Below are 18251 nucleotides of genomic sequence, written 5' to 3'. Positions count from 1 at the left end.
AGACATAGGAACATTCTTCTCCTCCAATCACTCAATAATTAGCAATCCATGATGAGCAGTTATTTTAGATATTAGCACCTTTACTTCTTTTATTTTCTTAATTATAATTTTATTTGATCACTTTCCTTTGTAAACTTTCATTCATTAAATTATTCTTATTTATGAACTTATAATATTGGTCTGTTCTTACTGTTAGTTGCGGTGTGCCTGTACAAAATCTTATGTGTGAGCGGGATAAAATTAATAAAATTTCCCCTAGACATAAATAAACAAGCCAAATATTAACTAATTAACATCTCGTCACAATGTGGTCAGTGAAAAATTTGGGAATATAAGGAGATGTGGTCTGTGGAATATTGTCGCTTGTGTGATGAAATAGCATCTACTGCTTTGGCTCTGATCTAGTGTTGCGGAATATAAAGCGGTGTAGTTGGCAGAATGTATTTACTAGGGCGCCATGCCCAACATAACAAGTGGTTAAAGAGAACGGATATATTATGTGTTCAGTGGAATAAGACTAAGACTAAGACTGCTTTATTGATCCTTAAGGAAATTTGTTGTGATTACAAGGACTCGTTTCTCATATAAAGACAACACAACTGAAACATACACATAAATACAACAGACAACATGAAGAGTTCATTCAGCGACTACACACAGGTATCTTGGTGCATTTCATGTTCCCTGATTAATGAGTGGCGGTGATAGAGTCTGACCGAGTGAGGTACTCATAAGCTGATGTTGAGATGAAGAGATAGGCAGATGTTGAGATGAAGAGATAGGCAGATGTTGAGATGAAGAGATAGGCAGATGTTGAGATGAAGAGATAGGCAGATGTTGAGATGAAGAGATAGGCAGATGTTGAGATGAAGAGCTAGGCAGATGTTGAGATGAAGCGATAGGCAGATGTTGAGATGAAGAGATAGGCAGATGTTGAGATGAAGAGATAGGCAGATGTTGAGATGAAGAGATAGGCAGATGTTGAGATGAAGAGATTGGCAGATGTTGAGATGAAGAGATTGGCAGATGTTGAGATGAAGAGATTGGCAGATGTTGAGATGAAGAGATTGGCAGATGTTGAGATGAAGAGATAGGCAGATGCTGAGATGAAGAGATAGGCAGATGCTGAGATGAAGAGATAGGCAGATGTTGAGATGAAGAGATAGGCAGATGTTGAGATGAAGAGATAGGCAGATGTTGAGCTAAAGAGATAAACAGATGCTAAGCTAAAGAGATAAAAAGATGCTGAGCTAAAGGGATAAACAGATGCTGAGCTAAAGAGAGCTAAAGTGTACACTTTAGTATGCGCCCACTAACAACACCCACCACAGTTTTGTAGGCGTGCTAAACACGTAGGCCTACATACGTTTAGGCGCCCTCAGACACGTACACTTTGGTAGGTGCAGTTTGCGATGTAGAGTTTTCTTGTAGGACTAACCGGCCTTAGAATTAGTACTAAGTCATTTAGTGACAACATATGAGGCCCTACAAAGCTGGTCTCCGCGTCTCTGATGATCTCCCTGGCAACTGTCTGTGTCAGTCCTCTCGGCGGCTGTCGACAGTTTTACCACACTTTAGGTGGGTGACTATCCTATGACCTAGATCATTGATTCTTCACATCTACCCCATCCACCGTTACCTTATCGTTTAAGGTCTAATTAAACGGACGCTGATGGAAATCAAGCTGCTTATGCTATCCCACACTGCCCAGCATTCTTCCAATACCTAAGTCCACGGCTCGATGGAAGGGTTCAATGATTATGTGCCACTTCTTTATACCCATAACACATATTCAGGTACAACCTGCCTTCGTGTGTGTGTGTGTGTGTGTGTGTGGTACTTGTATGAATTGTCTGTGTTAGCAAACATTTCAATCATAGCCGAGCAAATAGAAGCCTACAAGCTCAAAAGTAGGTCATGATAATTCTCTGACGAAATCTTTTCTTTTGTTGTAACCAACATGACGAGCCTCCATTTGAACTGCAATAGTGACACACCATTAGTTGTTTTTTTTTGTTTGTTTTCTTTTAAACCGTACGAGGATGTGAAAAGTATGCAAGGAAAGTAACTCTTGAACAAGGGGAAGTAATTATTGAATTAATTACCTTCGATAGCAATTCGAACGCTCATGGATACTCCCTCCCTCCCCCCCCCCCCCGAAACACTCATACATTTATACATATGTTTTTCCATTGGCGTTAGCTGCAGCTAATAAACAATATTTGTTGTTAAACTCAACTTTTTTCACTCCCATCACCCCCCCCCCCGCCCCCATTTAGATTTTCTCTTCTGCTAGGAATTCAGTGATTGCCAAAAGTTCTTTCGTCTCCCTAACTCGACTAGCTGATCAAACTCACCTTTGGGGATCCACTCAAGGGCAATGGTGGAAATAGAACTATACATTTCTAAAGTACAAAAAGTATATTTTGTGTGTGTGTGTGTTTTACACATCGCCTATACTTGGGGAAAAAATGGGGGGGGGTAGACGTATCCTCAAGGCTTCAGCACATCTAGCTACGAGGTGAATCTGTCTGACACAACAGGTTACAAGTAGTATGCAGCGGTCGATGATCTGGTGCTGAAAAAATGTCCCGAACTGTCACCGAATGAACCCCCCCGAGCCCAAAACATAATTGAGCGGTCGCTTCCCCCCACCCCTCTCCTTGTTTTTATTTGACACGAATAAACATGAATCATGTCTTGGGTCGTTGGGCTCAGCTGGCAGCCCCTTGAATTAAAATGATATTCAACCGGCTGTGATATTCTACACTCCAATAGATACTCGGACTAATGGAGGACAGGGATATATTGGTCTTTCTACTTGCTTGGCATGTTGTTCTGGGGGAAAAAAGTTCGGCTAATAAGCGTACAGACTATTTTCAAACTGCATCTAGATCTATAAACTCCTAAGATATTTGATATGTTATTCAGTTTTATCCAGGGGAGGACTGGGTGTCAAAATCGGCCCGGGCGTTTCTATACCTTCCGGCCCATAAATTGTAATTTTATATGATGAACATCCAATTCTAGGTCTACCTGTCCTCAAAATCATTATGCTTAGTTTGATAATGTATCGATACAGACGCGATTTCAAAAAAAGATGATTACTGTAGTCCTACTGGCCCACTTGAGTACCGGCCCACCGGGCCCATATAGCCAGTCCGTCCCTGGTTTTATCCAGGTGCTACAGTCTAGGATGTAGCCGGTGAAGGTTTTTGGTATCTTTCTATTCCAATGGTCTCCCCTTAATGCCAAGTTCATGAGAGGTTAGAGGTTAGACAGTATGAAGTACTTCGTAATGGACCTCATTCACCAAAATGAACTGTCACGTGATAACATTGATAAAACAACGAAAAAAACTGTCGCGTGACAACCATTGTTGATTAAAATTAGATCTCAATTTGTATAGAAGAGATAGAGAAGCACGTGGCTCAATGTTGTTTGTTTACGATTGGTGATTGAAGTCCATTGTCCTATGAGTTGAGTCTAGACGCTTGGAACTCTAGGTCTATGGAGGCTTACCTCCAGGCACCATCAATCTAAGACGCTTGGAACTCTATGGAGGCTTACCTCCAGGCTCCATCAGTCTAAGACGCGTGGAACTCTATGGAGGCTTACCTCCAGGCTCCATCAGTCTAAGACGCGTGGAACTCTATGGAGGCTTACCTCCAGGCTCCATCAGTCTAAGACGCTTGGAACTCTATGGAGGCTTACCTCCAGGCTCCATCAGTCTAAGACGCGTGGAACTCTATGGAGGCTTACCTCCAGGCTTCATCAGTCTAAGACGCGTGGAACTCTATGGAGGCTTACCTCCAGGCTCCATCAGTCTAAGACGCGTGGAACTCTATGGAGGCTTACCTCCAGGCTCCATCTGTCTAAGACGCGTGGAACTCTATGGAGGCTTACCTCCAGGCACCATCAGTCTAAGACGCTTGGAACTCTATGGAGGCTTACCTCCAGGCTCCATCTGCCTGTCTGAAGAAAGTTCTGTCTGGTAAAGATAAAAAACGGATGTTAACTCTGACATCCAGATGGCTCCTATACTTATACGTTTGGGTCAGAAGCGAGGCCGAAGGCGAGCACATCGGGAAAATTCCCCAATATTCCTTCTATGTACCACATCAGCCTTGCAGGTGTCCGTCTTAAAACGGTGTGTGTTGGGGCTTTCTCCCATCTTCGCCAGTGCAATGGCTCCCCAACGGAGGTTCTGTTTTGCTTCCCTATTGGCCTAATCGTCTCTTCTAATGACCGCTTCCAGCCCAGTGCCACATTGAGGCTGAGAAGCATTGCCCCCGGTTTGAAGTACTTAGAGTGATTGAAGACTTTATATTCCTTTCGGCTTTGCCTCTAAACCGAGCGTCTTGGCAATAGGGATGCGATAAACTTTCATTCGCTTGAATTCGGTTAAAAAAGCCTAGAGGAGGACATAAAAGAGAACAAAGCTTTACAAAGAAACATAAAAATTTAAAAAAGGACAAGCCAACTTTAAAAATGGAGAACGACGGTCAACAGATCATGTGTGGTGCCCCAACGGTTCAACATACTAAGAGTCCAGCTCCATATGTCAACTTTGTGTTGATCGGGGAAAACGCTTTATGGACGTTAGAAAATTTGAGTTCTCGAAGAGCTTTTAGTCAAAATTTTTTTTTTGTTGCAATTATTCTTGCATATACTAACACACATGATCTGTTCTGGAAGGAGATTGTCAAAAAAACAAAAACAATCTTCCAGTCATTCTCCTTTTAAGAGCGACTGTATGTTTAAACCAGAAGATTTGAACCATTGGATTTGATTGATGGAGAAAATACTGAGATAAACATGGTCAAATTTCACACTTTCGGCCAATGCAAGACCAGGACGTCTGGTAACCTTAGCTTGGATTCCTCCTAGACTGACCAAGACAGAAAAGGTGTTCAGGCAGGCCGATGGAGACTGACTTCCTTGGACCTAGAGTTCATCTAACTCATCTAACGACCGTTGTGCAGCCCCCTTGCTTCATGTTGAAGCTGAGAAGCGTTACCCATGGGTCAGTATTACCATTACTATATCTATCTTTGGTCAATATTACTAGATCTAGCATTGGTCAGCGTTACTAGATTTATCATTGGTCACTATTATTAGATTTATCACATGCCAATATTACTTCACTGGTCAATATTACTATAGATCTATCACTGGTCAGTAATACTAAATCAAAATCGAATAAAAGAGTGGCATAGGTATTTGGCTTATCACCCCCGCCCCCCCAACCTTTTTCATTAAATAAAAAGCGATCCGTTTTTACTGGCTCAGAGTTTCATTGCGGTGCGAATGCGTTCTTGAATGTGATGACGTTGAGGTGGAGTGACGTCAGAGAGCAGACGGTAGAAAGCAGAAATGCCGGTCGCCATTGTTTTTTTTTTTTTTTTTCATGTAAAATTTATATCATCTACATCAATGTAGAAATCAAGAAAGCTTTCATTTTAAACTACACCACTAGCTCGAGTTATACTACAATTTTTGTGTGTTCCTATTTGGTATTAAAAGATTATTAATCATCATAAGTTTCTGGCGGAGCTTTTACTATGCAATTTGAACCTCATCTCATTGCCTAGTAGAAGTTGACATTTCTCTACGTAGCCCGCAAGACGTACATAAATACTCGAGTCTTCGTCTAAATAGATTCATTCGTAACGTGTGCAATTCAAAGAGCACACATTGTATGTATTCGTCGCCCCCCCCCCCTCCTTCACTTACATTCCCCTTTCCCCGAAGCCTTAAGTCAGGGCACATGTTATCAGTAGCTGCTTTCCCCCGGTGTGCTCTCTCTCTCTCTCTCACCTGTGTACTAGTTAGCCAAGTGCTCACTCAGCTAACTGCATTGCTTGACCCAGTTCTCTGTGTAAAAGTGTGTTTGTAAAGCAGTAAATATTATACGTGTGTATGTTTTTGTGCTACTTGCGGAGGTGGGGGGAGGAGTGGCAGAGACAGAGAAAGCCTTAAAAGACACAGCCCGTAATTATTATCGGGTTTTCCATTCTTTTTTTTTTCTCACACATTCATGCTTTCTTTTCTATTGTTAGGCCTACACTTTCTCGTCCGACGGGTTGGTAGATGTAACCAGCCTACATGAAGTACCGCTTAGACTGAACGTAGGCCTATATATAGCCTATTGGACGTATTGTGTAACTAAGCCTATAACTCTCTATCTACTGAATAGCCCTGCACACAATCAAAGTTACAGCTACCACATACCTACTTGTTATCATTACTATCAGTTGAATGCTACAAGTTAGAGATACAAATACTAAGAACAAGTGAAGTAACCCTTTCAAACCTTGCGATATATTGGGCAGGCGATGTCAAGGTCATCTGTTTAACGAGGGTTTCATGTGGCCAGCACAACGACCTTCACGTTCCCCTTTTAATGCCCTTTAGAGTTGGGTGGACTCAGGGGGGGGGGGCGGTACTAAATATCCTGAAATTGAAAATCAGGCGAAATCTACATCTCTGATTAAGATTCAATCTCTATTCATCTTTCAATCTGTCCTATGTCTGTATATATCATTGCTAGATGCACATGTAGTTAGTGTAACCATTGTTCAAGTAATACAAGCTTCTGTTACAAGTCTCTGTTATAAGCCCCAGTAATCGTATTCACGTAAAGACTGTCTTGATGTCAAGTACCCTCTTCATTTACAATAAAGTTGACCTACTTTTTTTTATTTATTCTAAATTTATTTCAAAGACAAAATAGTGGGTGGGGATCTACACTTGTTTATATCTTTGTTGACGTCACCAGTGCATGTGTACATTAAATTAAATATGCCTGAGTATGTAGAAGGCTGGACCTTGGAAACTTGTAAGTTAAAATATATTTTGCCATAATCGTAAGCACAAGGCTTAAATAAAACAAGCAAAGTTAAAAAAAAAACAACTTTAAAAAAATCAAAGCTTATTTAATGGAATGAACCACACAATTTCTGCCATATATCTCAATAATGCAAGATTTAGCTCTTCTTTTTCGAATAAAACAAAATTAATTAATTACCACTAATTAATTAACTAATTAATTTATTTGTTGTCACAGACATGAATAGTTGTGCAAAGTTTCAACTAGATCTGATCTGGGAAGTGAGAGAACTAACGTGTACAAGATTTATACCAGACAGACAGAATGAGTTGAAATAAGCTTTATTAAAATAGGGGGCATCATATAATTCACACCACAAAGCATGCAGAGCACAGCAGTGGCGTCACTACGGTTGGTGTCACCCGGTGCAGACCGCACCCCCCACCCAGCTCCGCCCTAGTGACGTCACTGTAGCACAGACCTTCTTAGCAATGTTCTGACATATACATGTTCCCTGTTTGTCCACGCCCATAGACGAGCCAGTCCTTCATGGTTGAGACGACGTGGAGTCTATCTCCATGACAGTCCAGCACGCTTGACCGCTCTAGCACAGTAATTGTCATCAAAGTCTTGATTTACTGTGAATCGACATGGGGATGGCCTAACGTTTTATGTTATGATAGATACTTGAAATGAAACGACACTTTCATAATATAAACAAATAATTAGCTTCTTTAATCAGCCATCTTGACTCACAGAAGAGTGTCCCTTATGAATGGGCATAACTCTTCCTACTATATACAATATACCTATATACCTAATATGGGGGGTAATATACACTATTATGTGGATTACTGAAAGGGGCGTAACATTCCATCAACATCTCCTCTCCTCCTTAAAAAAAATAAGAAAAAAATATTTAAAAATACAATCAAATTAACAAAACTATTTACAGCATAGTTAATATGTGCAGACCCCATATCTTGAAGGTTTCTGGAGAGTAGCTCTAGGTCGCAGAGAGTACTGAAGAGTGTCTTGTGTGTTTAATGGACCGTTACTACACTCATTCTCTACGCCTGGGAAAATGTCAACACACTCACTTTCTCTGTCTGGAGAAATGTCCATGTTTTTAGAGATGTCTGGTCGAATGTGTCTTCCTTTTTCGTCATGTATGTTATTACGCCATTGGCTATGGGCCAGTCTTGGGCCCGGGTTCGAACCCATTCGAAACATGAATGCTATGGTATCAATTGTAGCCCTGTACAGAATACGAAGTACCGATAAGCTATGTATTTTAAAAGCATGTAATAATTTCGCTTGCCCTTGTTAGATCTGCAGAATACAATTTCTAAGCTTTTCATTTTGTAGCACAACTTAATCTTATCTTATCGTATAATTTACATACGTTACTTTAATAAGCTATTATTATGCTTCATCCTCATGTTCCTAAAGCATGCACAGTGCGATCTGGTGCGTTTGGTTTGGGATGGGGGGTAATTCCATGTTGTCTGAAGCTAACCAAGTTTAAAGATCAAATTAAAAATTCCTAATCGGGATTTGAACCCAGGCCCTTCATTCAAGTAGACAGTCTTTTTTTTTTAAATTTTTTTTTTTGCCCCGCAGTAACATATTCCATCTAGAAATAATCTAGAAAATGTAAACTACAATAATGTATGTTTTATCATCATAAAATGTGAAATTATTGGGTCTAGAATTTTTGTTCTTTTAAATCTTCTTCTTCCACTTCTACCCGAAGTTTCCTTTATGTTTCTCTCATAGACTATATATATATAGTCTATGGTTCTCTCAAGAATTCACTTAGACCGCAAATTACATCTCCTAAGCCAGTGATAAGGTCTTTTTTAATTGAAATTGCGAAACACTTTCGTAAAGAAATACTAGATCTACGTTTTATTATATTGGCGAGGAAGGCAAGAAACACCTGGCAATGAAAAGTCCCTCTCGTCATAGGAAGCTCAAAAGGTTTAGAAACGCTGCTGTGAACCAGCACTGGGACGTATATATAGCATAGTTTACATAACTTATTCTCGGCTCTCCAGAAATAGAGATAGACGAACTGAGAAGGGATGCCATGCTGCGAGATAAAATAACAAATGATGAAGAGTTATCTGTTCTTGGGGCGATTAAATTTAGAATTACAAACAAGGAGCCATTATTGTGGGAAAGATCTGATTCAGATCTAAATGGAAATCTCTTTCTAAATTTATGTCTAGGAAATTACAAAATATATGAGTTATATTTTAATACTATGATATCTGCTAAGTTATGTTAGGTTATAAAAAGGAGTTTGGCGCCTATAAGTTAGGATTTGTTTGTTTTGGGTTCAGGTTTTATAGCGTAGATACAGACATAACGTCTTAGTTTACACAAAGACGAGGTATATAAGCATTCCATAGATAGCATCTTTAGGTGTAGGAGGCAGTCGAGTTTTTCCTTTGAGAAGTTTTGGATTTAGTTATGTATAGCGATGACGTAGACGGATTTATTTCATTGCTGAATTAAATACTCTTGATGACCCCATTTCAGTATTTTATCTGTCATTTGGAATTTTTGGTTGTCTCCGCTTTACCATAGTCCACACTCTACATGGGACACAGCGAAAACGTTTCTCAACATATTGCTATCAAGTCTGACCAGCTAACGTTGGTCACGCAAAGCGATAGAACTCATGCAGATGTGTATATAAAATTCGTTTGTGCACACGTGACTTCACAAGACTTGGAAGAATGTAATATTATAGATGGGAGAAAATAAAGAAAGGCTATTTATTTTAGCAGCCCTGTTCCGAGTTAGTGATAGCAGTATACTTGTAGACCCTGTTATTTTATTGGATGTTTATCTTACATCTAACTAGTGTTATACACTTGATGGAAAATTGCATTCAAAAGTAATCCCTTCGTAACCCTTAAGTAATACAATTTCCTTTTTTTTTTTTGAAAGACAGAAGTAGCCCAGACATTTTTGAAAGCAATTGTTCAATAAGGCGTTATGCAGCCAACACAACGACCATCCTACTTAACATTGCCACCACATGCCAGACACTCGAAAAAAAAAAAAAAAAAAAGGAAAACTATGCTGCCTCAGTTGTGACCTTTTAATTATTGTTTTTAAGTTGACCTCTTCAAGATTAGCGTTGAACCCACTCCCTTAAAAAAATTAGCAGTTCTACTTTTTTTTCTGTATAGACACCTGTACGTTGTCTAATGAAATAAACCAAACTACAAAGAATATTTGCATTATCATCTGTACTATAAAACGTATTTCTCTAACAACAACTGTTGAATTGTTCGTGTACACTTCCTCTGCTGCTGTTTGAAATAAACCATTTAGACATTGGAAGACGATAATGTCATAACTTAACGTTATATTATAACTCATACTTTTTGTTAGCCAATTTTTGTCTTGCTTCCTGTGTCAACTCTTCATTCTAAGTCTCTCTTGTCACTATCAAACAGGACACGCCTTAACACGCACCACGCCTCTAACTTTACTTTTTTTGTCAGTATGTGTGTGTGTATCTTACGCCGCTCACGTTGTGTGTTAAGTTGTTTTAGTGCATTATTACGTCTCGTGTCCGTATAGGCTGCGACACACACACACATAACACACACATACACACACATTGCCTACTGCCGTGTAATGAAGCCACATGGTGGCTAAAACCGAAGCATTGCCCACAGTAGTTTTTTAATCATTTAAGAAGCCAGAAGGCTAATACTAAAAACATTTCCTACTGTAGTTTTAATGAAGCTAGAGTTTATGGCTAATACTAAAAAACATTTCCTACTGTAGTTTTAATGAAGCTAGAGTTTATGGCTAATACTAAAAAAATTTCCTACTGTAGTTTTAATGAAGCTAGACTTTATGGCTAATACTAAAAAACATTTCCTACTGTAGTTTTAATGAAGCTAGAGTTTATGGCTAATAGGCTACCGAAACGTTTGCAACCCATTGTTACCCTCATCTCTTTTCCCCAATCCCTCTCCTCTCCTCTGACTTTCTTTCTTCAATCTATTTCTCTCCACCTCCAAATCGAGACCATTCCATCCTACTGTAGTTCCATGGACAATTATTGAAATAGGTTGCACAGACTGCTCCTTGAAAACATCTACTTCAGATGTATCAAATTACGAAACAAAGTCTATTAGTCGTGATTTCTGTTACAATATAACATTTAGGTCAGTGCAGGGGCGGCCTTGGACACCCGAAAAATGTGCACCTCCTCATGGTTACCAAAATTCTTGGGCCCGTTTCTCTAGCGGTGAATAACAAAAAAAATAAATAATTTAATGTCCACGTCTTACTTTGACAGGTGTAACCCTGCTACCTTTTTTATTTTTCCCTACTGACGAGTCACACCTCAGAGACGCCCATGATCGTAGTGTACTTTTACAATTCTATGGAGTAGACCTAATGTACAATTGGTTCTAGTTCGTTGCACAACAAAATAGGACTTAGACTTACATAGGCTTAGATCCTCCCGCGCCGTTCGTCGAGCAGTCTCCACAAAGATCTGTGAAGCCTCTTCCCACCTGGGGTTCACTGCTCTGAGGTCTTCCTTGGCAGAATTTGTCATTGGTTTACATGCATGACTAGATGCTTGACGCGTAGGACGTTATCATCTTCTTTTATTGAAGTAACGTCTGTATTATATAAGATAAGTGTGGCGTCAAGTTATACAAGGACGTCTCTGCTTTCGCTTTTCTTGTATTGGCCTCCATATCATCGCAACCCTTGGTATGCTTAATTCATTTTGTCGGAGAACATGTCCCGCAAACCTCGAGCGACTCTGTCACAACCCCACTAAGTTGTCTACTCCTAGTACCGCATAGGAGTTCTTTGTTTGAGACCCAATCTAATCTCTATAACTGACTCTTAAAACGTCTTAAAAGAAAAAGAAAAAAGAAATGGTCAAAATACATGCATTTCTTTGCTAGCTTTCCAGCTTTGAAACAAATGAGTACAGTTCTTAAAATGATTATTATTTTGACTTTACTGTTGTTAAAATTGAGAAGTCGATATTTCTTTGGTGACTACCTAATTATAACATAGTCATGGAACAAAATAGAGATAAATCCAAATTGTTTGGTCACGCAAAGCCCAGTTCATTTAATTGTGTGTTCATGTCTGCGCAGTTTAATCCCACTAAATGGGAATAAGCCATTTAGACTAGACCCATGCCAAGTTGTCGTCCTTAGGGGGACTTGGTCGTGTCGTATGCGCGCTGGACTGTCGTTCGGACTTGTACGGGGTTCATACCCTGCCCGCTCCCATCCACCGTCGTCCTGCGGGAGGTTTGGACTAAGAAGTGAATTATCTTCAATTCTGAACTACTCTTAATAAATATCCGAAAAATGTAAAACATTTTACAAACAATCAAGACACTTATATAATTTTGTCGATGTTTGTACTACATGAAATCGGAAATCAAACAAAAAATCAATGAACCTCATTCACCAATCGTAAACAAACAACATTTTGCCACGTGGTTCTCTATATCTTCTATACAAATTACGCAATCCATAAAGGCTGTCACGTGATATTGTTTTATCATTATTATCACGTGGCTAAATGTTGTTTGTTTACGATTGGTGAATGAGGTCCGTTGAAATATTGTGCTGTGGTTGTGAATACTATACATTAAATTTGGCTGTTTCTTAAGAACTACATTTGTTCAAGAGATGCGCTAGGTGGAACACTAATCCCCTATGGGGAATTACTGGATGCCGAAGTAGATCTTTTTTTGGTCGAGCTTAAAGTAGAACGGCGCTATAAAGATCAACTCATGCGTCAGTTCGCCCACATAGAGGAAAGCAGCTGACAGCAAATGGCTTCTAAAAGAGACTCTCACGAATGTTGCCGGAAACACGTTGAGACCCAAAAGAAGAAAAGCTCTTGCTGAAGAGAGAACGCAAATCTGCAGACAACGGAAGTAGCAAAAATATGCAGGTCACAGCTGGATCTGCGTAGTCATGTGAAACAGTGTACTCATCCTCAATCTTTGGGCATATACTTGGTTTCTGGTTTCTGTTTTTATACAAGCATTAAACACAAGCATTAAACACATATTTTAACACTTCAAGACATAGGCTGAGAATGACTTAATAATCTTCTTTTGACTGATAGCCTGTAATTGAAAGATACCAATTAAAAAGTGAGTTTTTGTAGGTGTTTTTTTTTTCACGTTACTTGGGTTGATGATCCGAATCGTAACAATCTTTTTTACTGAATTAACCACAGAGGGTTGTTACGGAGTGTAACTGTCTTGTTATTTACACTTTGTCTTTGTCTGTTTTCAGGTGAACCCTGGAAGTGTGTCGGAACAATGCGGTCTAAAGCCAGGCGACGCCATTTTGGCGATCAACAACAGTACCTCGGACGCCATGACCCATGATGAAGCCAAAGCTGAGATCATGAGGTCTGGAGATCAAATCTATATGTTGGTTGAGAGGTAAATATCTCATTTCATTATCCAGATATGTTGGTGGATAATAGTTCAGTAGGCCTATCCAAAATAAGATATGTAGGTAGATCTCATTTCAGTATCCAGATATAGATTTGAATGCTAGTAGAGAGGATTATTTCATTTATCACTATCTGCTCAATCAGCTTATGACCCTTTCTCTACCTCTATCATTCCTGACACATTCATAACGCTATTTTCCAAGCATCACTCCCTCTACTCTCTCCCTACAACCAATCAACTCTCTCTCTCTCTCTCCACTCTTCTCTCTCCATCTTTCTCTCTCTCTATCTCTCTCCATTCTTCACTGTCTCCCTCTTCTTTCCTCCTCCAACCTCTTCTCTCCCCTACCTCTCTCTTGTAAGACAAATTTCCTTACGGATAATAAAGATTATTATTATTATTCCAGCCTTCTCTTCCTCTAACTCCCTACAACCTATCCATCATTCTCTCCACCTTTCTCTCTTTTCCCCTCTCAATTCTATTTTGTGTATGTGTTTTTTTTACAGGGGCGCGGTCAAGATCTGGAAGCCACAGGTCACTCCTCTGAACGAACTGCGCCCTACTGAGCTGAAAACCATCCAGTCCGCCACTGGCGAGGAGATCACACCAGTTCAGAGGACGTCCCTGGCCATCAATAAACCTCCAGATGTGAGTCATGAGCTGGCGTGATAGAAGTTACATCTGCTGTTATGTCGTTGATTGACTGTTGTGTGTTTTAATGTTTTGTCTATTTATTGTTTTTACTGTCACGTCTACATACATAGTGAACATTCTGTTTACTGACCTGAAGTCTCAATGGGGAACGTTAGTTTCATGTTTGCTGTATTAACTCCAAGGCAGACCATGATCTCGATGGCTTGTTGGCGCAGAGGCAGATCTACAGCAGCTAAACGTCCGGGCTTGGAGACGTAAAGCCCAGGATAGATTAGAACGGAGAGATGTGCTAAAGCAGGCCAGGGTACTCCATTTGGGCTGTAGTGCCACTGGGATGATGTATTAGCTCAAACAATAGGAAGGCTACCATATTCTACAAGCGCGTCCCTAGGTGATTGATAGGGGGGAAACCCTTCGATATAATAGCTGTGAATTCCAAATAAACAGCCACAGACAACTGGTTTGCAGTCATGTAGGGTGACGAGGGGTATTCCTGTAGTTTGTATATTCACTTAAAATATCTAAAAAAATAAATCAATCAGGAAATGAATGCAAAAAGCGAGTACAGGGCGCTACACCTGGGTATTGTAGCTCGTTAGCTCGGGATAGCCGTTCATCTAGGAGAGACAACTCCGAAATTAGACAACTACTGCTTTGCAGATGATCTTGGCTGATCAAATGTTATGGGAGCACACCCAGAAAGAAAAGCAGGCTGAAGTCGGAGTCAATGGGCAGGCTGAAGTCAGTGTCAATGGGCAGGCTGAAGTCGGTGTCAATGGGCAGGCTGAAGTCAGAGTCAATGGGCAGGCTGAAGTCAGAGTCAATGGGCAGGCTGAAGTCAGTGTCAATGGGCAGGCTGAAGTCAGAGTCAATGGGCCTCCTGGCGCATGGCACATTGGCTCTCAACCTCTTCTGTGCAGCGTCCATGGCGCGAAGGGGCTTAATGAACCCAGGCCTACGACCATTAGGGGCCCTTTGACGTAACAACATTTGGGGGTTTCATTGCGTTTTGGGCCAATGGGTCGTGCCTAATTGGGTCCAACGTGATCCCTTAGGGATGACAGTTTGCACTTTTGTAAAAGCCGATTTAATTAAAACTACTCGCATTGGAATGTCTTTTGGTCAATTTACGGACTTTGTCACGCACTAAATTAGTTTTATGGTGTGTGGTTGGGGGGGGGGGGAAAGACCCCCCAAAAAAGTTTTGAACCCGGGCCCTTGGGTAACTTACTACGCCACTGTATAGGTTATCAAAATGTTGACATATGGTTGGCTGTATCCATGTCATAGATTACTGGTGTTGTAAAGCTCGACCACTTAAACTAAACCTTGCAGTAAGTATATAAGGGATGAAACTGCTTCTACATAATTGTCCACTATTAATGTACTTTACATACAAAGCTTTGTCCTTTGTTTTATTAACGATGTCATACCCAATGTTAGAGTGTCTCATATTACATCATTCTAACAAACTATATACATAGCCTCTCAACCAAAATTGTTAGAGATTATTTTCGTTGTGACGTCAACATTTAATTTCATCGTCTGCTTCAGGTTAACCAAAAGACATGGAGCAGGTTCTAAAGGGAGCCGAATGGTGGGGGTGGGTAGGCAGGCACTTACATCATAAAGTTTGTTAATCACCTGCTTCTTTCTGAAAAGAAAACAGATGTAGATCTACATTGAGACTGTCTGAAGAATACTCTGACATAGATAACCGGATGTTCATGAACGATGGGATGGTTTATGATATGCTTCTTTTTTTTTTATGTCAGTGCTAGGAATTGGGCTAAAGCTAGGCTTAAGTTGATTCAATTTAGGGGTTAGGGTATGTTTCAACTGTTTCAAGGTTCATTATGTAAATAAAGTAAAGAGTCCAATTTAGGGTATAATTTTTGAAGCTAGGGATACCTATGTGACTTTTAGCACTTACATCAGAAGGAATGAAAATAAAGGGTTGCAACTTTGAAGTACCGATACACATATAAACTTAGATTTTCAGAACAATCTCAACTTCTGGAGAATCCCTGAAATCTCTCACACTTGAAGATTTGTATGTGGCATTTAACATCTCGAGAGACTTTTCCCTTTGCAACTTCTCATGTGACTAAAGAGACCAATCCTTGATACACAGTGCGGTCACAGGCTGGGCATTTGTAATCACCAGGACGCAGTTGCACTTTCGCCCTTCTTTCTTCTTCCAATGTAGGCAATCTGCAATCCAGGGTCCTTTCTTTATGCTTGCTGTCCATGTGGATCTATCCAGTGCCTCTTCTTACCAACTGTTAGTGTCGATTTTGAAGAGCTTCATGTCGCGATTGCATACATCAGTGTATCTTAAAAAAGTGGGCGACCAGCGGCTCTCCTGTCTTGTATTAGATCACCATATAGAATGTCTAGCGGGAGTCGACCTTGTGGCAATCTGTGAACATGTCCAAGCCAGCAAAAGCGGATATTCTGGCACGCTACTCTGCGCAGCACTTCCTCACTGGTTATTTTATCTTGCCTCCTTATTTTAAAGATCCGCTTTAAGCCATTGGAGGTGGAAGACATTCAGCTCCCCCTTCCCCTGCTAATAGTATGTTGACCATAAAGATTTGTATTGCGCATACAACTTGGCACTAAATTCCCCACCCACTTTATTGAGATGATTAAAACCTGCAAACAAATGTGTCCTTTCTTTAATTCCCAAGGAGCCTTGCAAGATCGGCAGCACCCACAACAGATCGGCCCAGCCCTTCGGCCAGGCCAAGGCCGCCGTCCCCAATGTAGTGCACGCCCAGTACAACTCACCAATGGGACTGTACTCTGCCAATAACATTGCAGACACCTATAGTAAACAGACTGAAGGCATCCAGGCTCAGATGCAGAAGTAGGTGCCTGACTTTCTCTCCATTTTTTTTTTAAATATTTCTATTTCTATTTTTTGTTTCGTGTTCGTGAAGTTACATCGGAACATAGTTTCATTTTTTAAATCTTACTCCATTCTTTGCCACTAGGGGACAATAATTGTTTAATATTCATAAAATATAAATCTGTTTGTACAAATTTTGTATTAATAGTGTACCAAAATGTTCTCAATATCCGCCAGAAATACTTTTTAGCATCTCTAGACTTTGGTGATCTTGAACTTTTATCTAGCTAGTGGCGGTCTAGACTATACTCTAGACGTTCTGAAAATATGTTCTGGTGTTCCTTCCTACACAATGTGCCCACTTTATTTTCTATTTAAATCTCAGCTACCTATTTAATACGATTTTTTGTCACTTCCTTTTTTTTATTCAATGTTTTCATTTTGTTTCCTTGTTTTTCTTTTTAAAAGCCACGCACAAAAATGTTGTCACTATTTCGTATTTTAAGTGTCTAAAAACAAATCTCTTTTATTTCTCTCAATCTAACAATAATTATTAACCTTGTTCTCCTAATGTGGTCAACCCTTAATTTTTGTACTATGTTCCTATATGTGCACTTTTTGTCAGCGAGTTTCCTTTTTGCAATGTTTCAAAAAAGTCTTTCACGATTAGAAAAATCTTATTAGTTTCATTCTTATTTTGTCCAGTGTGAAGCCCAGAGCATAGCTATGGGCCAAATAAGAACTATTGTTTTCATTACAGAAATCTGGTTTAGATACTCTGCAGAGCATAGCTATGGGCCACATAAGAACTATTGTTTTCATTACAGAAATCTGGTTTAGATACTAGATGTCACTGGGGGTACGAGTACGAGAAGTCGTGTGCATTCTAGCAGCTTCCAGTTTCTACACAGAAGAGCAAATTAATTTAGGGGGAGATAATAGGTTTACGTTACCACACAATTAGAGAACTATCGATTTGAACAACCATATATAGGGGAGACAAGTTTATTTCAGGCTCCATAAAAAGCCAACCAAAATCGTTCAGTCTGTTCAATGTTTAGGTATCAAGCGTCCTGTTAGGTCTACTCAGGTGAATTTAGTGTTAGTTTAGATTAGAATATATATCATGGGCGTAGCCAGGGGGGGGGGGTTTGGGGGTTCAACCCCCCCCCCCCCACTGATTTTTTGCTTTGATTTTGTTTATTTTAGGTGAGTTTTTAATACTAAACCATCACTTGCCCCAGCACAAACAAAGGGGTTTTGAGTTTAAAACCCCCTAACAGGGGTTTTGAGTTTAAAACCCCCTACCAGGGGGGTTCAAGTTTAAAAACCCCTACCAGGGGGTTCGAGTTTAAAACCCCTACCAGAGGGGCTCGAGTTTAAAAACCCCTACCAGAGGTTTTGAGTTTAAAACCCCCCTACCA

General features: G+C 40.1%; 1 protein-coding gene across 2 annotated transcripts in view; it reads left to right on the top strand.

The window, feature by feature from the left end:
• The window catches only part of LOC106056275 (PDZ and LIM domain protein 3-like), a 41231-nt gene that overhangs the window by 3562 nt on the left and 19418 nt on the right, over positions 1–18251 (top strand). For both annotated transcript variants that reach the window (XM_056019415.1, XM_056019414.1), the window contains exons 2-4: positions 13153–13304; positions 13826–13967; positions 16667–16845. In XM_056019415.1, the coding sequence (XP_055875390.1) occupies positions 13153–13304; positions 13826–13967; positions 16667–16845 (473 nt within the window). The remainder of the gene's footprint in view (positions 1–13152; positions 13305–13825; positions 13968–16666; positions 16846–18251) is intronic.

Source organism: Biomphalaria glabrata, chromosome 2 (genome assembly GCF_947242115.1).
Source record: "Biomphalaria glabrata chromosome 2, xgBioGlab47.1, whole genome shotgun sequence".
Lineage (NCBI taxonomy): Eukaryota > Metazoa > Mollusca > Gastropoda > Planorbidae > Biomphalaria > Biomphalaria glabrata.
This window is presented reverse-complemented; position numbering and strand designations above follow the sequence as displayed.